At 41.9% G+C, this 22,790-nt stretch overlaps 1 protein-coding gene across 1 annotated transcript in view; it reads left to right on the forward strand.

Annotated features, from left to right (window-relative positions):
* Positions 1–12,933: 12,933 nt before the first annotated feature.
* Positions 12,934–22,790, forward strand: part of LOC115435861 (soluble guanylate cyclase 88E-like) — a 70,714-nt gene continuing 60,857 nt past the window's right edge. Inside the window, exons 1-3 of the mRNA XM_030158469.1 lie at positions 12,934–13,061; positions 14,467–14,599; positions 20,544–20,718. Of these exons, the coding sequence (XP_030014329.1) occupies positions 12,934–13,061; positions 14,467–14,599; positions 20,544–20,718 (436 nt within the window). The remainder of the gene's footprint in view (positions 13,062–14,466; positions 14,600–20,543; positions 20,719–22,790) is intronic.

Consider the following 22,790-nt stretch of genomic DNA (forward strand, 5'->3'; position numbering starts at 1 on the left):
TTTTTCTTTCATCAGACCTTTTTTTTCCACCTGGTCTTTTTCTTTCATCAGACCTTTTTTTCCACCTGGTCTTTTTCTTTCATCAGACCTTTTTTTTTCCACCAGGTCTTTTTCTTTCATCAGACCTTTTTTTTTCCATCAGGTCTTTTTCTTTCATCAGACCTTTTTTTTCCACCAGGTCTTTTTCTTTCATCAGACCTTTTTTTTCCACCTGGTCTTTTTCTTTCATCAGACCTTTTGTTTCCATCAGGTCTTTTTCTTTCATCAGACCTTTTTTTTTCCACCTGGTCTTTTTCTTTCATCAGACCTTTTTTTTCCATCAGGTCTTTTTCTTTCATCAGACCTTTTTTTTCCACCTGGTCTTTTTCTTTCATCAGACCTTTTTTTTCCATCAGGTCTTTTTCTTTCATCAGACCTTTTTTTCCACCTGGTCTTTTTCTTTCATCAGACCTTTTTTTTCCATCAGGTCTTTTTCTTTCATCAGACCTTTTTTTTCCACCTGGTCTTTTTCTTTCATCAGACCTTTTTTTTTCCATCAGGTCTTTTTCTTTCATCAGACCTTTTTTTCCACCTGGTCTTTTTCTTTCATCAGACCTTTTTTTTTTTCACCTGGTCTTTTTCTTTCATCAGACCTTTTTTTCCATCAGGTCTTTTTCTTTCATCAGACCTTTTTTTCCACCTGGTCTTTTTCTTTCATCAGACCTTTTTTTCCACCTGGTCTTTTTCTTTCATCAGACCTTTTTTTTTCCACCTGGTCTTTTTCTTTCATCAGACCTTTTTTTCCACCTGGTCTTTTTCTTTCATCAGACCTTTTGTTTCCATCAGGTCTTTTTCTTTCATCAGACCTTTTGTTTCCATCAGGTCTTTTTCTTTCATCAGACCTTTTTTTTCCATCAGGTCTTTTTCTTTCATCAGACCTTTTTTTTCCACCTGGTCTTTTTCTTTCATCAGACCTTTTTTTTTCCACCTGGTCTTTTTCTTTCATCAGACCTTTTTTTCCATCAGGTCTTTTTCTTTCATCAGACCTTTTTTTTCCATCAGGTCTTTTTCTTTCATCAGACCTTTTTTTCCACCTGGTCTTTTTCTTTCATCAGACCTTTTTTTTCCACCTGGTCTTTTTCTTTCATCAGACCTTTTTTTTTCCACCAGGTCTTTTTCTTTCATCAGACCTTTTTTTTCCATCAGGTCTTTTTCTTTCATCAGACCTTTTTTTTCCACCAGGTCTTTTTCTTTCATCAGACCTTTTTTTTCCACCTGGTCTTTTTCTTTCATCAGACCTTTTGTTTCCATCAGGTCTTTTTCTTTCATCAGACCTTTTTTTTCCACCTGGTCTTTTTCTTTCATCAGACCTTTTTTTTTCCATCAGGTCTTTTTCTTTCATCAGACCTTTTTTTTTCCACCTGGTCTTTTTCTTTCATCAGACCTTTTTTTTCCATCAGGTCTTTTTCTTTCATCAGACCTTTTTTTCCACCTGGTCTTTTTCTTTCATCAGACCTTTTTTTTCCATCAGGTCTTTTTCTTTCATCAGACCTTTTTTTTCCACCTGGTCTTTTTCTTTCATCAGACCTTTTTTTTTCCATCAGGTCTTTTTCTTTCATCAGACCTTTTTTTCCACCTGGTCTTTTTCTTTCATCAGACCTTTTTTTTTTCACCTGGTCTTTTTCTTTCATCAGACCTTTTTTTCCATCAGGTCTTTTTCTTTCATCAGACCTTTTTTTCCACCTGGTCTTTTTCTTTCATCAGACCTTTCTTTTCCACCTGGTCTTTTTCTTTCATCAGACCTTTTTTTTCCATCAGGTCTTTTTCTTTCATCAGACCTTTTTTTTTCCATCAGGTCTTTTTCTTTCATCAGACCTTTTTTTTCCACCTGGTCTTTTTCTTTCATCAGACCTTTTTTTTCCATCAGGTCTTTTTCTTTCATCAGACCTTTTTTTTCCACCTGGTCTTTTTCTTTCATCAGACCTTTTTTTTTCCACCTGGTCTTTTTCTTTCATCAGACCTTTTTTTCCATCAGGTCTTTTTCTTTCATCAGACCTTTTTTTTCCATCAGGTCTTTTTCTTTCATCAGACCTTTTTTTCCACCTGGTCTTTTTCTTTCATCAGACCTTTTTTTCCACCTGGTCTTTTTCTTTCATCAGACCTTTTTTTTCCACCAGGTCTTTTTCTTTCATCAGACCTTTTTTTTCCATCAGGTCTTTTTCTTTCATCAGACCTTTTTTTTCCACCAGGTCTTTTTCTTTCATCAGACCTTTTTTTTCCACCTGGTCTTTTTCTTTCATCAGACCTTTTGTTTCCATCAGGTCTTTTTCTTTCATCAGACCTTTTTTTTTCCACCTGGTCTTTTTCTTTCATCAGACCTTTTTTTTCCATCAGGTCTTTTTCTTTCATCAGACCTTTTTTTTTTCACCTGGTCTTTTTCTTTCATCAGACCTTTTTTTTCCATCAGGTCTTTTTCTTTCATCAGACCTTTTTTTCCACCTGGTCTTTTTCTTTCATCAGACCTTTTTTTTCCATCAGGTCTTTTTCTTTCATCAGACCTTTTTTTTCCACCTGGTCTTTTTCTTTCATCAGACCTTTTTTTTTCCATCAGGTCTTTTTCTTTCATCAGACCTTTTTTTCCACCTGGTCTTTTTCTTTCATCAGACCTTTTTTTTTTTCACCTGGTCTTTTTCTTTCATCAGACCTTTTTTTCCATCAGGTCTTTTACTTTCATCAGACCTTTTTTTCCACCTGGTCTTTTTCTTTCATCAGACCTTTTTTTCCACCTGGTCTTTTTCTTTCATCAGATCTTTTTTTTCCACCTGGTCTTTTTCTTTCATCAGACCTTTCTTTTCCACCTGGTCTTTTTCTTTCATCAGACCTTTTTTTTTTCCATCAGGTCTTTTTCTTTCATCAGACCTTTTTTTTCCATCAGGTCTTTTTCTTTCATCAGACCTTTTTTTTCCACCTGGTCTTTTTCTTTCATCAGACCTTTTTTTTCCATCAGGTCTTTTTCTTTCATCAGACCTTTTTTTTTCCATCAGGTCTTTTTCTTTCATCAGACCTTTTTTTTCCACCTGGTCTTTTTCTTTCATCAGACCTTTTTTTTTTCCACCTGGTCTTTTTCTTTCATCAGACCTTTTTTTTCCACCTGGTCTTTTTCTTTCATCAGACCTTTTTTTTTCCATCAGGTCTTTTTCTTTCATCAGACCTTTTTTTTCCATCAGGTCTTTTTCTTTCATCAGACCTTTTTTTTCCACCTGGTCTTTTTCTTTCATCAGACCTTTTTTTTCCACCTGGTCTTTTTCTTTCATCAGACCTTTTTTTTTTCCATCAGGTCTTTTTCTTTCATTAGACCTTTTTTTCCACCAGGTCTTTTTCTTTCATCAGACCTTTTTTTCCATCAGGTCTTTTTCTTTCATCAGAACTTTTTTTTCCACCTGGTCTTTTTCTTTCATCAGACCTTTTTTTTCCATCAGGTCTTTTTCTTTCATCAGACCTTTTTTTTCCACCTGGTCTTTTTCTTTCATCAGACCTTTTTTTCCACCTGGTCTTTTTCTTTCATCAGACCTTTTTTTCCACCTGGTCTTTTTCTTTCATCAGACCTTTTTTTTCCACCAGGTCTTTTTCTTTCATCAGACCTTTTTTTTCCATCAGGTCTTTTTCTTTCATCAGACCTTTTTTTTTCCACCAGGTCTTTTTCTTTCATCAGACCTTTTTTTTTCCACCTGGTCTTTTTCTTTCATCAGACCTTTGTTTCCATCAGGTCTTTTTCTTTCATCAGACCTTTTTTTTTCCACCTGGTCTTTTTCTTTCATCAGACCTTTTTTTTTCCATCAGGTCTTTTTCTTTCATCAGACCTTTTTTTTCCACCTGGTCTTTTTCTTTCATCAGACCTTTTTTTTCCACCTGGTCTTTTTCTTTCATCAGACCTTTTTTTTCCATCAGGTCTTTTTCTTTCATCAGACCTTTTTTTCCACCTGGTCTTTTTCTTTCATCAGACCTTTTTTTTTCCACCTGGTCTTTTTCTTTCATCAGACCTTTTTTTCCATCAGGTCTTTTTCTTTCATCAGACCTTTTTTTCCACCTGGTCTTTTTCTTTCATCAGACCTTTTTTTCCATCAGGTCTTTTTCTTTCATCAGACCTTTTTTTTCCACCTGGTCTTTTTCTTTCATCAGACCTTTTTTTTCCACCAGGTCTTTTTCTTTCATCAGACCTTTTTTTTCCATCAGGTCTTTTTCTTTCATCAGACCTTTTTTTTCCACCAGGTCTTTTTCTTTCATCAGACCTTTTTTTTTCCACCTGGTCTTTTTCTTTCATCAGACCTTTTTTTTTCCACCAGGTCTTTTTCTTTCATCAGACCTTTTTTTTCCATCAGGTCTTTTTCTTTCATCAGACCTTTTTTTTCCATCAGGTCTTTTTCTTTCATCAGACCTTTTTTTTCCACCTGGTCTTTTTCTTTCATCAGACCTTTTTTTTTCCACCTGGTCTTTTTCTTTCATCAGACCTTTTTTTTCCATCAGGTCTTTTTCTTTCATCAGACCTTTTTTTCCACCAGGTCTTTTTCTTTCATCAGACCTTTTTTTTCCACCAGGTCTTTTTCTTTCATCAGACCTTTTTTTTCCATCAGGTCTTTTTCTTTCATCAGACCTTTTTTTTCCACCAGGTCTTTTTCTTTCATCAGACCTTTTTTTTCCATCAGGTCTTTTTCTTTCATCAGATCTTTTTTTCCATCAGGTCTTTTTCTTTCATCAGACCTTTTTTTCCCATCAGCTCTTTTGTTTGTGACCTGCCACAAACACTTGTCTGTGCTTCTGATTTTAGCTGTGGTCACCTGTTGTCCTGACAGTCAAGTGTCAGGGCAGAGCCAGCTGTCATGTGCAGGTGGAGGCTGTCAGCAGGAGCAGCGCTGAGCCGACCCTAACCTGGAACAGACTGGAGCTACCACTGCACACAAGACTGGGACTGCAGGTAAGGACACCCGTCTGTTCTGCTCTGCATGGACATTAGCTTGAATGTTGGATTTACTGAGTGTGTGTGAATGCAGGTCAATGATGCAGGGGCGTCGCAGTCATTTTAGTCCAGATCCACATTCAGACTAATACTGGCTTCTTCAACTTGGGGGTCTGGACCCGACCTGGGGTTGCCTGAAATTTCTAGGAATTGATAAAAAAAAAAATTACTAATAAAAAATATATGTAATTATATATATAGCCTAAATGTCCTCTAAAATTAATGTTTATTTGCAACATAGTATAGCAAACAATTACATGATCAAAAAAAAAATAATTTTAGCCAAAGAAAAAAAAAAAAAAATTCTCCATTTTGAATGTCTGGGGTTGCCAGACATTTGTGATGTTAAAATGGGGTCAGGAGTCAAAAAAGGTTGGAAACCACTGGACTGATCAGATTTTTTTTTTTTTTTTTTATTAATTTTTTTTATCTTTTTTTTTTTTTTAATTTCAAATTATACATTTACACAAACATGCACCCATACATAGGGAACCACACAGACACAACATATACAGACAAATTATACAACAAACCTACCAAACATCCCAAAAAAGGAAAAAAAAAACAAAAAAACAAGCTAAATAACATTATGAACTCCTCTTTCCAACACTCAGGGCTGATTAAGAGTCAATACAATCCAAACCAACAACACGTTTGTCTGTCAAAAGGACACAGGAGACAGCAGGACACTCCTGCTGACAGCAGAGAAAAAAGGATTCCATTGTTCATAAATTCATTTGTCCACGAACAGAAAACTGAATCTTTTCCAACTTTAAAAAGAAAAGTAAATCCATCTAATCTGATTTAAAGTGGGCCGGACCAGTCAAATAATAGAAATAATAGTGTGAGAACTGAGAAATAATGTCACCTCTAAAGTTTTTGAGTGAAAAAAGTCCAATTCCATCATGAAAATGTTTACATCTATGAACCGTAACATGAACAAATATGAACCTGAAAATTATTTTGAAAAAATATGTGCACTTTTAACAATGTTGCACCTAGTTTATCATTTATACATGTGCATCACAACTGACAGATGACAGTGGAGTTCCAAATCCACCAAACATTTAATAACAGACAGAATACTGGTGCAGTTACACAGACTACTGAAGACATTTCAGGATGTTCACATTTGTTCAGGTTGTTCACATGTTTTCTGAAAGGCTCTTCTGTAAATGTACACATTTTTGTGTCATTTTAAATGTTTAATCCTTTCATGCACAGTGGTCACTCCAGTGGTCACTCCAGTGGTCAGTTCTTCTCCAGCTGTTCTCTTGTATGTTCATGGGTTTGGTTGTTTCAGTTCCAGATCAGCCACCACAGTGCATGAAAGGGTTCAATCTAAAATCAACATATCTAACAACATATTACAACCTTCTTCTTTAAGTGAAGAAATCTTTAAAATTACAACCCCCCCCCCAAATAAATTATTTCTAAAATGTATAAACTTCTCTCATCGTCAGAAACCTCTATAACACTCCCAACCACCAAATGGGAAAAGGACTTGGCTTTACCTCCCAACCCTGATTTGTGGATACAGATCAACAAAAACATCTTCTCCATGACCACCAACACAAATGTACACCTGATACAATATAAAACCATTCACAGAACACACATCACTCAGAGGAAATGTTTGAAATGGGGCTGACCAGCTCAGACATCTGCTCCCAGTGCACCCTGGGTCACACAGATGGTTCTCTTCACACCACCTGGTCCCACCAGCATGTTCTCCCATTCTGGAGAACAGTCACAGGAACACTCTGGTGGATCTGGGGCTGCACAATCCCAGCATCCCCAACGCTCTGTGTACTGGGGACTGGACACACATTACAATCCAACTAAACACAACAACCCATTACTAATGTCTCTGACCGTCGCCAAGAAAATCAGTTTTCAAAACTGGAAATCCAAACACTCCTGTCACATCAGCCACTGGACAAATGAACTCTGAGAACACGGAACTAGAAACAACAGCCGACAAAACAAGCAACATGTCAGCCTGTGAGGAAACATGGAACCCATTCACAAACCATCCAAAGTCCACCCAGGACTAGAACCACATACCAGACCACATCCAACCCAGAACCACCTACAGGACCACATACCAGACCACATCCAACCCAGAACCACCTACAGGACCACATACCAGACCACATCCAACCCAGAACCACCTACAGGACCACATACCAGACCACATCCAACCCAGAACCAGAACCACCTACAGGACCACATATCAGACCACATCCAACCCAGAACCACCTACAGGACCACATACCAGACCACATCCAACCCAGAACCAGAACCACCTACAGGACCACATACCAGACCACATCCAACCCAGAACCACCTACAGGACCACATACCAGACCACATCCAACCCAGAACCAGAACCACATACAGGACCACATACCAGACCACATCCAACCCAGAACCACCTACAGGACCACATACCAGACCACATCCAACCCAGAACCAGAACCACCTACAGGACCACATATCAGACCACATCCAACCCAGAACCACCTACAGGACCACATACCAGACCACATCCAACCCAGAACCAGAACCACCTACAGGACCACATACCAGACCACATCCAACCCAGAACAGACATTTTTACTGACATCCTCCACATTCACTCCATTCTTCCTCTCTTCCTCCACATACACACAAACCAGGATCCCTGCTCCCCTTCATTCCCACCCACACTTCTTTCTTCCCCTCTCTCTCTCTCTCTCTCCTCCCCTCTTTATCTCTTCAACCAAGCCCCCCCCCCCCCCCATTGTTTTTTTTTGGATTAGAAAGTAATATTTTTATTGTTATCATTATTACTGTGTATTATCCTTATCATTGCTGTTGTTAGTGGTTTTACTGTCATTACTACTATTGTCATAATCTTTGTTATTATTGTCACCAGTACTACTATCATCATTATCAGCTTTATTCTCATTACTATTTTCATTATCACTGCCATAGCTCATGAAGGTGGTGGTGGAGGCATTTGTAAGTCTGGGTAATAATGAATTTGGGGGGGGGGGGGGGGGGGGGGGGCTGGAGCCGGGCAGTGCAGGGCCTGAGGGGGGGGCGGCGCTGGCCCCTCCCAGCCCTCGGCCTCTCCCAGCCCTCGGCCCCTCCCAGCCCTCGGCCCCTCTCAGCCCTCGGCCTCTCTCAGCCCTCGGCCTCTCTCAGCCCTCGGCCCCTCCCAGCCCTCGGCCCCTCCCAGCCCTCGGCCCCTCTCAGCCCTCGGCCTCTCTCAGCCCTCGGCCCCTCCCAGCCCTCGGCCTCTCTCAGCCCTCGGCCCCTCCCAGCCCTCGGCCCCTCCCAGCCCTCGGCCTCTCTCAGCCCTCGGCCTCTCTCAGCCCTCGGCCCCTCCCAGCCCTCGGCCCCTCCCAGCCCTCGGCCTCTCTCAGCCCTCGGCCCCTCCCAGCCCTCGGCCTCTCTCAGCCCTCGGCCTCTCTCAGCCCTCGGCCCCTCCCAGCCCTCGGCCCCTCCCAGCCCTCGGCCTCTCTCAGCCCTCGGCCCCTCCCAGCCCTCGGCCCCTCCCAGCCCTCGGCCTCTCCCAACCCTTGGCCCCCTGGTGGTACGGCCGTGGTCTTTGAGCAGGGCAGTGTGAGGTTGCTGGCTCAAAGGCCTCCACCCCTGTCTCCTGTACAGGAACAATCCAAAATTCCAAACGGTCCCTCCACAGTGGACAGACCGTCTCCTAAATGGTCTGACAGTGGTCCAGCTGCAGAGTGGACTAGGTCTACATTCAACAACAAAATAAAACAAACAAACAAACAAAAAAAAAACAAACAAACAAAGGAGAGAAAAAAAAAGGGGGTGGGTGGGGGGGTAGGAGGAATACCCTTTGACTGGCCATGGCTGGTGTGGTCCTTGGGCTGTGCTGGTGCTGCTGGGGGTGCTGGGGGATGTGTGGGGGGTTGATGGTGTCCTCCCCTCTTTGGGCTCTGCATGCTGCTGCCCCCCCCCCCCCCCATTAATTTAAACTGATTCATTTAAACTCCAAACAGATAGTAACTGATACAAATACACTGTTACAAATATTCAGTTATTTAACTCGTAGTACTGTGACTGCCTCCGCCGCTACCGCTGCCACAGTACTTCTAGCAAATTAAGCTACTGCTATTATTAAATGTTTTTGTTTTATTACAACAATTATTCTTTCCCCCCTCACTCCCCCCTCACTCCCCCCTCTCTCTTTCTCACTTTCATTCACTCCCCCCTCTTCCTCTTTTCCCTCTCACCCCTGACCAAGCTATGTGGTTTAGTTGCTATTTACATTTATGATCTTTTTCTTGGTAATATGACGTTGTTGTTGTTGTTGTTGTTGTTTGTCAATACTCTGTCATTGTTGTTGTTTTTGGTTTGTTTGTTTGTTTACTTGTTTGAGTTTCCCTTTGTTTATGTGTTGTTGTTTTTTCTGTCCACATTGTCTTGTTAACTATCACTAAAAAAAAAAAAAAAAAAACTTCAGTCCCGCTCAACAATTTTCAGGATTTTAACCCTTTAAATGCCAGTTTAATTATTTGAATCCTGACTGATTTATTACAAAAAACACAAAAAATTATATATTGTCCATATAATAAACTCATCTTTCTCAAATTGGGGTACATGTACCCCTAAAGGTACTTGGAAGAAGCCCAGGGGGTACCTGGAATTTTTGGGAAAAATACATTAAATAAGTTCTGAATGCATGTTCTGAATAGAAAATACATAATGAGAATTAATACTGAAATATGCAACGCAATAAATATGTTCATATAATAAAACTGACACTTGTACTTTTATTGGTTTAAGCTTTGGTAGTATGTCGTCGGCTTCCTGATAAAACCTGCTAAGTGACAGTTTTGGTTGGGAATAAAAACCTGCTATCTCCTCTGTTACAGCTTCAAATGTCAGCCTCCTGTGGAAGTGGTTTCCATTCCATCAGAAGGACCAACAGTAAAGGAACAGATATTTTTGGTCATATTTCACAGTTTCCTGTTCTAGAAACAGTTTTTTGTTTCTCCTGTAAAATTTGTCAGAAGTCACAGAGCAGGTTTTATCAGGAAGATGACGAACATTTCTATTTCAGAATTTTCAAGAGTTTATTTGAGTAATTAAATAATTATTTTTTGTCGATGAAAGGTTCATTTACTAATTAATTAACTTTTCTTATCAATGGAAGGGGGCACTTTTCAGTTTATATGTTGCACAAAATTTACTTATAAAAATGTGTTATTTTTAATATATTACAGTTTAATATATGTTGTTGTCTGTTTAGACCTTCAGTAAAGGAACAAATGTTGCCCACTGTTTTCAACCTAAAATGCTGAAATGAGTGTTGGGGGTACTTGGATAAACAGTATATTTCGGTGTGTGTGTGTGTGGGGGGGGGGGGGGGATTTTCCGTCATTTAAAAAAAAAAAAAACTGTCAATGATGGAATATTTTTGGTTAACACGACCTCTGAATTCTTCAGATAAATCAGTGTAATTTTCTCAGTCTTCTTCCTCCACTTCTCATTAGTCCATGTGCATTCTGGATCAGATCTGCAAAGACACTAAACACTGAGGAACAGGAAGAAAAGAGTTCAAACTGGACTGAATTTAATACAGACATTTCAGGTTGGACACATTTGTTCAGGTTAGTCACATTTTATTGGTACAAGAGAGTTTGGAAATGGAAAGAGTTTCAGAATTTATTGTAATTTTTTTTGCACTAAAACAAAAAACAAAAAAAAAATTGAAATAGTTAATTCAAGATTTTATTTTATTTTATTTATTTATTTGGCTTAATTCAAGATTTTTTTTTTTTTTTTACTTAATAGAATTTTTTTTTTTTTTCTTAATTCAACATTTTTTCCTTAATTCAAGCATTTTTTCTTATTTTTTCCTGCTTAATTCAATTCAATTTTAGCTGCCTTTACTATTTCACTTAGTCCAAGGTTCTCAAACTCCTGTTCTTTCAGGTTCCACATTCAGCCCAATCGGATCTCCAGGGGCTGAGACCAGTAAAATAATAACAGAATAACCTATAAATAATGACAACTCCAAATTTTTTAGTGCAAAAAATAACATTAAATGATGAAACTATTTCTATCCAAAACAAAAAAAAAAAAAAAGATGTGAATAACTGGAAAAAAACTGAAATTTCTGAAGAAAAACAAGTACAATTTTATCAATATTCTGCCTCAACTTATGATTTCTCCAGGTGCATTACAGATCAGATCTACAAAGACACAAAACAGGCAGAATAATGTCAAAATTACACTTATTTTTCTTTAGACATTCCAGGTTGTTCATATTTGTTCAGGTTTATTGATACTTTCTTGTTACAGAATATCCGAATTTAATGTTTTTTGCAAAACATAAAAGAGAAAAAAAATACTGTTGCCCTTATTTATCAGCATAATACCATATTATTTTTCTCACTTTAAACCAAGAAGAACATCTGGAGTCATTATTTCTAGGTTATTCTGCTGTTATTTTTGAGTTTGATGCACTTGAGTGTTAATATCTTCAGGGTAATTTTTGCATTTTGATCCATAGTGTTGAATGAAACATGACACTTGAAACACTAAGACGTCCTGCCCTGAACATCTTTAACATGTTTGGAGAGAAAATGACAACAGTACGAAGTGGAAAAGGAGCTCTTTATTGGCCTAACTCAGGGTTTTCAAAGCCATGTTAGTTCAGTTCCACATTCAGTCTAATCTGCTCTAAAGTGGGCCGGACCAGTCCAATAATAGAAATAATAGGATAAGAACTTTGGAGTGAAAAAACTATGGCAAGGCAAGTTTATTTCTACAGCACATTTCATGTACGAGACAATTCAAAGTGCTTTACATAAAACATTAAAAGAATCACAGCAGAAGCAATAAAAAGTATAGGCATGAGAAAAACAAACAGAACCAAACAAAATCACAGATAAAACAGTATAAACCGAGGAAATTCCATAATAAAAATGTTTACGTCTGTGAACTGTACTTGAACATAACATGAACAAATATGAACAAGCTGAACATTTGTTAGTAAAATCAGTGCAATGTAAACAATATTAGGCCTTAGTTTATCATTTCTACATGTGCATCACAACGTACAGATCACAGCGGATCTACAAACACACACAACATTAAATAACAGGCAGAATATTATTACAATTCCACAGACTTCTATTAAGAAATTCCGATATTCACATTTTTTGTTAAAGGCCAGTCTATAAATGTGAACATTTTTGTGCAATTTTCCTTTTTTTACACTAAAACAATGAGACAAATGTACAGTTGTCATTATTTATCGGTTATTCTGATCGTATTTGACTGGTCTGACCCACTTCAGATTAAACTGACCTAAAATTATTTCAACATCCTTGATTTTGTTCATATCTTCAGTGTTATTTTTGCATTTCACACATTCATCCCAGGGCCGGACTGGACCCTTTGGTGGGCTGGATTTTGGCCCCGGGCCGCATGTTTGACAGCTGTGGTTTAGAAGGCTTCATCAGTGGTATATGTGGTGTTTCCTGAGTCTTTCTCTTGTGCTCTTCCAGTTCAGGGTTTAACTCGGGCATCAGTCTGGAGGTGGGTCCACCCTAACCCTAACCTGAACCCTAACCTGAGTCTGGAGGTGGGTCCACCCTAACCCTAACCTGAACCCTAACCTGAGTCTGGAGGTGGGTCCACCCTAACCCTAACCTGAACCCTAACCTGAGTCTGGAGGTGGGTCCACCCTAACCCTAACCTGAACCCTAACCTGAGTCTGGAGGTGGGTCCACCCTAACCCTAACCTGAACCCTAACCTGAGTCTGGAGGTGGGTCCACCCTAACCCTAACCTGAACCCTAACCTGAGTCTGGAGGTGGGTCCACCCTAACCCTAACCTGAACCCTAACCTGAGTCTGGAGGTGGGTTCACCCTAACCCTAACCCTAACCCTGTTCCTAACCCTAACCTGAAGATGTACGGCCTCTACCTGGAAGCGGTGAACGACTACATCAACGAATCCTACGGAGAGGATGTGTGGAGGCTGATCGAGAACCGAGCAGAGATACCACACCTCAAATTTGTTCGACATCAGATGTACAAGTAGGCTGGTTTATCAATTAAAAAAAAAAAAAAAACTCATGTTAAGTGCAAAAAATGTGCAATCCATTGTTTTTCAGCATCGTGTGCATATAGAATCTATAGGCTGAGGCTGTTTTAGAATACGTACATCCTCTCATTATTCATTCATTCCTTCAGAATGCTATTCACTGATGTCCAAAATAATTACTAGTGGATGGAATAAAACAAATACCATCGTTATTACAGCTGGATTCAGTATTAACAGTTAATCTGTTTATTTTTAGTTAGTTTTAATACTGTTTTTTCTCATCTTTTCATGATTACTTGTGTAATTTTAGTGTTTTTTATTTTTTATTGTTAGAAATTTACTGATTTTTGTTCTTATATATTTATTTATTTATTTATTTATTTATTTATTTCACACTTAAGTACTTCACCACAGTCAGTTACAGTCTGTTTTATTCCCCCTCTCCACAGTAAAAACAGATCAGGTTTATGGGAGCTGTAGTTAATGAAGAACTAGACCACAGTTCTTATTGTTTTACTATAGGTTATCCATTAGTCTTTTACTATGGTCTTTTTTTTTTCAGTGACACATCCTATGGGTTGATGATGTTTTGGGGTACTTTAGAATGTCAGTAAATTTGTCCATAAGATGTAGACTTCTGTTTCAACAGAAATAAATAGTTTGTTACACAGTAGGATTGAACATGGGTTCTCGATGTGGTGGTTTTTATGCTGTTGTGGATTCGAGCATGCTGTACCGCATTCATCCAGCAGTCACCGCCAAAGTGTTCTGGACAAAACAACATGATTGTAATATCTGTCATATCTGTCATATCTGCCAAAATACTGGTCCTATCAAATGGCCGTTTTTGCTAGTCTGTTCAATGACCAAAAATACTGTACATTAGTATGACTTGCTGCAGCAGCCAGCTGTGGATGGATTTAGTGTGATTCCACACACACACACACACACACACACACACACACACACACACACACACAGAGGCCACTTGGCTTTTATCATACAGATTCTAGTTCCAAACTCAACAGTTAGACATGAACGCCTCCTCACTTCATATTTTCCACTGGAGAACTGAGAACTAATTTAGATCCTTGAGCTGCAGATGAAAATAACCTTTGAACTTTTCAACCTGGTGCAGAGAAACAAGGGATTCATTATGAATGATAAACAATACTTTTATTAACGTTCTGATTCTGTTAGCTGATGATTTTGTGCATTTATATTATACACAGTTTGAAATAGAGCTGCAACCGATTAATCGATGAGGTGCTTGAAGTGGAAGTGTCTGTTTTTCTAGAACGTTCCTCCTGTTCTTTTGCAGTGGTTGTTTTTCTAGAACGTTCCTCCTTTTCTTTGCAGTGGTTGTTTTTCTAGAATGTTCCTCCTTTTCTTTTGCAGTGATAACCTCATCCTGCGGTTGGCAAAGGCAGCAGGAGAAGTTCTGGGGAAGACCCATGATGAGCTGATGTACGCCTTTGGAGTCTATATGGTTAAGAGGATCGGAAACTATGGATATGAACGAATTCTAAAGGTGAGCACATTCACTGCTGTGACAACATTCATGATGTCGATGCAAAAGCTGTTGAACTGGATTTTACTGAGTAGTACTGTAGTAAAAAAAACATCAGACAGTCAATAACAGATGTCATTGACTTTTGTGGATGAAGTCATACCATAAGAAGTGACACCAACACAAAGTCAAAGGTATTGAAGTCTACCAGGTATTGAAGACCCCCTCCCCCGACACAGAGACCGCAGCAATCAGCGTACCGTGAAAGCCGGGGCACCATCAATCATGCGTGGAGGGGGTGGTGCTGCAGAACTGGCATCAGTGGACTCTCCCGTACTGGTTTTATTTTGGAAATGTGGAAGGTCAGGTGGATGTGCATGGTGCACGGCAGCTTTAACTTGACAGCCACCGGGTTAATCAGCTTTTCTATGATGAACGGACCAACGTATTTCGGGGCCAGTTTCTTGGATTCGGTCTGCAGAGGCAGGTCTCAGGTAGACAGCCAGACCTTCTGCCCCACCTGATACTGAGGAGCCTGTGAACAACGGCGATTGGCGGATAAAGAATATCTATCCACCGCTTGCTTCAAGGCGGCTCTGGTCTGGACCCATGTCCGTCTACAGTGGTGGATAAACACCTCAGCAGATGGACAGGACAGTTCTGCCTCCACTGCAGGGAAAAGCGGAGGTTGAAACCCGTAAGCACATTGAAATGGGGTGAGTCCTGTGGCGGAGCGGAAGGGGGTATTGTGGGCATATTCTACCCACAACAGCTGTTTGGACCAGCTTGCAGGATGTCTGGAAGCCATACAGCGTAGGGTGGTCTCCATCTCCTGGTTCATTCTCTCAGACTGACCATTAGACTGTGGGTGGAACCCCGATGACAGACTGGACGAGGCCCCGAGCAACCGACAGAACTCCTGCCAAAACACAGAGGTGAACTGGGGGCCTCGATCCGACACCACATCCACAGGGATGCAGAGTATACGGAACACATGTTGGAGGACTGCTTCTGCAGTCTCCTTCACTGAACGAAGCTTCGGCAGGGGAATGAACTGAGCCATTTTACTAAAACGGTCTAGGACCGTTAAAATGACAGTATTACCCTCTGATGGGGATAACCCGGTGACAAAGCCTAATGAGATGTGTGACCAGGGACGATGGGGTATGGATAGAGGGCGGAGGAGACCGGCCGGAGGGTGATGAGGAGCCTTATGCTGACTACAGACCTGACATGCATTAACAAACTCCGCTGAGTCCCCTACCTAGGATGGCCACCAGAACCGCCATCGTAACACCTCCGTGGTGCGTTGGATACCTGGATGACAGGTAAGGGTAGAACCATGAATCCACTGTAAAACTTCTGACCTCAGGTCCGGGGGAACGAACAGGCGGTTCTGGGGACAGGCACTCGGACCAGACTGATCCTCCAGGGTGGCTTTCACCCATTCCTCCACATCCCAGGTAAGTACAGCAACCCGGTGAGAATCAGGAAGGATGGGGTCTATCTGTTCACCGTTCTCCTCCCAGACCAGGAACTGACGGGACAGAGCATCAGGCCTACCGTTACAGGAACCTGGTCCATAAGAGAGAGAAAAGTGAAATCAGGTGAAAAAAAGAGACCATCGGGCTTGGCGGGAGTTGAGTCTTTTGGCAGAACGGATGTACTCCAGATTTTTATGGTCAGTCCAAAACAGGAACGGAACCTTTGTCCCCTCCAGCCAGTGCCACCACTCCTCCAAGGCTAATTTAACAGCCAGCAGTTCCCAGTTGCCAATGTCATAATTTCTTTCCGCAGGAGATAAACGTCTGGAAAAGAAAGCACATGGATGCATTTTTTGATCATCAGCAGCTCTTTGAGACAGATCCGCCCCCACACCCTCATCGGAGGCATCCACCTCCACCACAAACTGTCTCTCTGGGTCAGGGACCAGTAGAACCAGTGCTGTGCTGAAGCGGTCTTTAAGGTGTCTGAAGGCTTTATCAGCAGCTGTGGTCCATTGGAATGGGACCTTGGAGGAGGTGAGGGCGGTGAGTGGGGCGGCCACAGTGCTGTAATTCCAGATGAACCTCTGGTCGAAGTTGGCGAACCCCAGGAATCTCTGCAGCTGCTTACAGGATTCAGGGACAGGCCAAGATGTGACAGCTGACACCTTGGCTGGATCCATCTCCAACTGGTTTTGTCCCATGATGTATCCAGGAATGAAACAGACGAGGTGTGGAACTCACACTTCTCTGCTTTCACAAACAGAGAATTTTCTAACAGACGCTGCAGAACCATCTGGACATGATGCACATGCTCCTGCTTGGACTGAGAGAAAATCAAGATATTGTCAAGATACACAAACACGAAGTTGTTCAACATATCTCTCAGAACATCATTAATGAGAGCTTGAAACACAGCTAGGGCATTAGTTAGCCCAAGTGGCATCACTAAATACTCGCAGTGGCCAGTAGGGGTGTTAAAGGCTGTTTTCTATTTATTGCCCTCTCGGATCTGTACCAGGTGGTACGCATTGCAAAGGTACAGCTTTGTGTAGATGGTGACGCCCTGAAGCAGCTCGAACGCAGAGGAAATGAAAGGAAGAGGGTAATGATTTTTCACAGTTATGTCATTCAGCCCTCGATGGTCTATGCAGCGTCTAAGGGTTTTGTCCTTCTTAGGGGTCTGCTGAAGGCAGACGGACTCACAGGCAGGACTCCATCCCACGATGCACCCCGTGGACCAGTCTATGTGTGGATTGTGCTGCCGAAGCCAAAGGTAACCCAGGATAAGGGGAATCTGAGGGGAATCTAGAATGTGGAACTGGACTGTTTCATAAGGATTTCCAGACAGGAGCATGGGGATAGGCCAGGCCTGATGTGTTACCGTCCCCAGGAGGTGACCGTCCAGTGCGCTGGCCGGCATGGGCCAGCTGCCTGACGAATTCCTTGTCAATCAGGCTGACGTCCACCCCTGAGTCTAAGAAGGCAGCGAGGGTGATGGGGACCCCCACCGACAGGAGCTGGACATGGAACAAAGGTCAGAATGTAGGGGCAGATAACTGGGGCCGGCTCAACAGGATGCCCCTTAAAGCTGCTGAGCACTTCCCCTTTACTGGACACCGCATGACAAAATGTCCAGCCTGACCACAGTACATCCAGAGGCTCTCTCGACGTCGTCACTCCCGTTCCTCTGCAGAAAGGCTGGTACGTACCAGCTGCATGGGTTCCACCTTCCCTGAAGATGAGGGATTAGGAAGTGAATTGGCGGTGAACGACGGCCCCAGGGAACGTGCAGATGAACGTCAGTCTGCCCTCTCCTGACGTTGCTCCCCTCTCCATACCTGCATGCACCTGTCCAACTTCGTAGTCAGGTCAGTGAGGCCAACTGTAATGGCCTGAGTACAGAAACTGAACCCAATTGCAAGACCCGGAGAAAGACGTAAAAGTTCACTGTGTTTATTAAACACAATAATAAAAGTCAATTCACAGGCAATATTGATAAGCAGATCCTTGAAGGCAATGGGTCCCGGACTCTTCACAGGTTCCAGAGACAGGACCGGAGATTGGGCTTCACAGCCCAAACCGGTAACACACGTCGGTAACCTGACTAGGGAAAAGCAGAGAATAGTCAGAGTCCAAACCAGGTCATACACAGGAAAGCAAACGGAAAGACAACAGGACATAAGGAACAGGCAGGCTCACGTAGCAGTAAATCAGGCAGAAGGTCAAACACATGAGGAATCAGTTGGAGGCAGAAGCGCAATTGAGGGTCGGGCAAAAGGCAGGAGTCAAAAAGGCAATCCAGGTCAAAAACAGGCAAACAGACAAACAGGATCCAAAAACGCTGGTAAGTATCACACAAAGGTAGAATACGAACTGACACAGGACAAAGAGAAACACAGGGCTTAAATACACAAGAGGGGGAGGAGAGGTAATCACACAGGTGGGAGAAATGGGGAACAGGAAGTAAAGACACCAGACATGACACATGAGGAGGACTTAACAAAATAAGACAGGAAATGACAAACCAAACAGACAAAACCAGACTAACGTCTGGAGGCTGATGTGACACCATCGAGAGAGGGTGGCAGATCAAACGAGACCAGATGATGTTTAGTATGGGGTGTTAGTCCATTCAGGAAAGCATCGCACTGGGCGTCTGAATTCCAGGAGATGAGCCGGGCCCGGGTGCAAAAGTCTATGGCAGGGCTGTCAAACTCATATGAGTTCAGCTAAATTTGATCTGCAGTGGGCTGGACCAGTACAATAACATAACATATATAACATCATAATGTATAAATAATGTCAACTCCAAACTTTTCGCTATGTTTCAGAGCAAAAAAAGTACATTTACATTATGAAAAGGTTTATATTTACAAACTGTCCTTTCAAAAGATGTGAATAACATGAACAAACTGAAAAAATCAGTGTAATTTTTACACTATTCTGCCTCAGTTTATCATTTCCACATGTTAATTATAACGTACAGATCACAGTGGATCTACAAACACACACAACATTTAATAACAGACAGAATATTGTTAAAATTGTACTTATTTCTCTTAAAACATTTCAGGTTGTTCATATTTGTTCAGGTTATTCACATTTTTTGTGAAAATCTATTTTGCTTTAGTGTAAATACATGAAAATATTTACATTTACAAACAGAAACATTGTCAGTTGTCATTATTTCTGTTCTTCTGATAGTGTTGGACTGGTCCTGCCCACTGCAGACTGAACTGGTCTGAATGTGGAACCTGAACTAAAAGGATTGTTTATATGTTCAGTGTAATTTTTGCATTCACAAATTCATCCCAAGGGCTGGACTGGACCCTTTGGTGGGACAGCTTTGGCCTCTGGGACGCATGTTTGACACCTGTGCTCTATGGCATAATCAGCTACTGACTGATTCCCCTGTGTAAGGTTCATAAGACCACCCGTGGTGTCAGGACCCTGCGACACCGGTCCAAACACCTTGCGTAATTCGTTGGAGAATACCTGGAAAGATGAGCAGGCGGGTGTCCCCTTCTCCCACTCTGCCGTTCCCTACAGCCGGGCTCTTCTGGTCAGATGATTGAGTGTAAAGGCTACTTTGGCGCCTTCTGACAAATACGTGTGGGGTTGGAGAGCAAACAGGATAGAACAGTTCGTTAAGAAGGGATTACAACCTTCAGGGTCCCCAGAGTATCGCTGGGCCTCTCCTACCAGGCGCTGACTCTGGGTTAAAAACACGATCTGCGATCCCAGCCACATCCATGGAGAGGGTCTTCATCGAATCAGCAATCTCCCGGAGAGTTTGGTCGTGTTGACCCACCAGCAACCCCTGGCTCGCCAGCGCATGGCGGAGGATGTTGGCGTCTGCTGGGTCCATGTTGGCCAGATTGTACTGAAACAAGTACAATGGAGGACCCAAGAGCAGAGCCTCAGAACAGCAGAACAAACGGACAGAGACGTTACACCTGAACACTACCATCAGTGCTCCTGTGCTTGTGGTTCAGGTTTGCACTACTGAACACATTCTGATACCGGCCCGTGGTCAAACCTTCAGTGAACGCAAAGGTTAGCAGTGAGGGTTCCAACAGCGCCAAAGAACTGACAAACCTCCTGCCATTCTCACAGACCTGCAGAACGAGGCCACAGGATAGAAAACCTTTTCTAATAAACACAAGTATCTGCTGGTGGGATGAACACAGTGAGCTTCAAATCAAGTCTGACCACTGAAAATGTATCTGGAAAATGAAAAACAAAACACTCAGACACAAGCATCCACTGTCTGTGCATCATTCTGGCAGGTACTGGCAGTTAGGGCTAAAATGTTGACAACAAACAAGAAATAAGTATGGAAGAAAGTAAATAAATAAATACCATTTTGTAGACAAAATAAGGAGTGGATTCCCACAGGCAATGCTTTCTTTTCCTTTACTGAAATGACCTTTGTGTGCATCACCTATCCACTTGTCTTTGTTGTGGTTTGTCTTTAGGTGTTGGGCAGAAATGTTCGGGACTTCATCAACGAGTTGGACAACCTGCACGAGTACTTCCGCTTCTCCTTCCCTAAAGTTCAGCCGCCCAGTTTCTGCGTGGAGGAGGAGTGTGAGACCAGCCTGACCCTGCACTACCGCAGCACCCGCAAAGGCTTCACCCAGTTCGTCAAAGGTAACACAACAGCACAAAGGAGGTAACACAACACAAAGGCTTCACCCAGTTCGTCAAAGGTAACACAACAGCACAAAAGAGGTAACACAACACAAAGGCTTCACCCAGTTCGTCAAAGGTAACACAACAGCACAAAGGAGGTAACACAACACAAAGGCTTCACCCAGTTCGTCAAAGGTAACACAACAGCACAAAAGAGGTAACACAACACAAAGGCTTCACCCAGTTCGTCAAAGGTAACACAACAACACAGAAGAGGTAACACAACACAAAGGAGGTAACACAACACAAAGGCTTCACCCAGTTCGTCAAAGGTAACACAACAACACAGAAGAGGTAACACAACACAAAGGAGGTAACACAACACAAAGGCTTCACCCAGTTCGTCAAAGGTAACACAACAGCACAAAAAAGGTAACACAACACAAAGGCTTCACCCAGTTTGTCAAAGGTAACACAACAGCACAAAGGAGGTAACACAACACAAAGGAGGTAACACAACAACACAAAGGAGGTAACACAACACAAAGGCTTCACCCAGTTCGTCAAAGGTAACACAACAACACAAAGGAGGTAACACAACACAAAGGCTTCACCCAGTTCATCAAAGGTAACACAACAACACAAAGGAGGTAACACAACACAAAGGCTTCACCCAGTGCGTCAAAGGTAACACAACAGCACAAAGGAGGTAACACAACACAAAGGAGGTAACACAACACAAAGGAGGTAACACAACACAAAGGAGGTAACACAACAGCACAAAGGAGGTAACACAACAGCACAAAGGAGGTAACACAACACAAAGGAGGTAACACAACACAAAGGCTTCACCCAGTGCGTCAAAGGTAACACAACAACACAAAGGAGGTAACACAACACAAAGGAGGTAACACAACACAAAGGAGGTAACACAACACAAAGGCTTCACCCAGTGCGTCAAAGGTAACACAACAACACAAAGGAGGTAACACAACACAAAGGAGGTAACACAACACAAATGAGGTAACACAACACAAAGGCTTCACCCAGTTTGTTAAAAGTAACACAAGCTGCAGCACAGTGCAAACAGGATTGGAACCCCCAACCACAGCTGCTGCTGGGGGGTTTGCATCTGTCCTGGTTGTGTGGTCCATCCAGTGCACACTGACATACAAGAACAGTTCTACAGTCAATGAACCAGACGGACAGTCACAGAAAAAGGATGAGCCCACCCTGGTTCATTCAGTTTCTTCAGTTCATTTGAAGTCCTGCTCCAACTACAGGTCCATCTGTTTGGACAAATATAATGAGACCAACACAAACAGCTCATAGTAGTTGAATTTCACAGTTGATATCAATTCATTGAACATGTTTTCTGGCTAAAAACCCAAATCCCTTCAGTTGTTCCATCAGTATGTGTGTCATTGTACTGACACAAACACTGCTTTTATTCATTCCATGTTTTCTTTTCTGTCTGTTTTAGTCACATGACACACTCAGGAGTTAGGACTTGGTTGCCAAACCGTTGATTTTGATTACTTTGGACGGTCTAATACTTTTTTCCATGACTGTATGTTCTCATCTCAGATGGATGTGGTTCATTTGATTTCAGAAATAACTAGGAAAGTACTCAGACAGCGCAGACCTCCGCTAAGGCAGATCCGTCCATTACTTTTTGAGTTATTTAACCAACCAACCAACCAACCAACCAACCAACCAACAAACAAACAAACAAACAAACCCTTGCAAAAACATAAGGTAACAAGATATTGTTCTAAGCTACAGGTGGATCAAATTGGAGGCTAATCGGAGTCGTTTTGAATTTTGGATGAATTTTGGAAAATGTCTCCATGATGACAGATGGAAAACTGTAGATGTTGTGACCTTGCTGTGACCTTGAACTTTGTCCTACTGGGACCAAAATGGACTGGGTTGGTCCCAGGGCCTAGGCCTATCTGTGGGGAAGATTTGGGAAAGATGGGTGAAAGAGTTTTCCACTAAAGATGAACAAACAAACAAACAAACACACACAGACACACACAGCAAAGTGATCCCAATACCTCCTGGAGGAGGTCATGAATATGTCTTAA

Source organism: Sphaeramia orbicularis, chromosome 16, assembly GCF_902148855.1.
Source record: "Sphaeramia orbicularis chromosome 16, fSphaOr1.1, whole genome shotgun sequence".
Lineage (NCBI taxonomy): Eukaryota > Metazoa > Chordata > Actinopteri > Kurtiformes > Apogonidae > Sphaeramia > Sphaeramia orbicularis.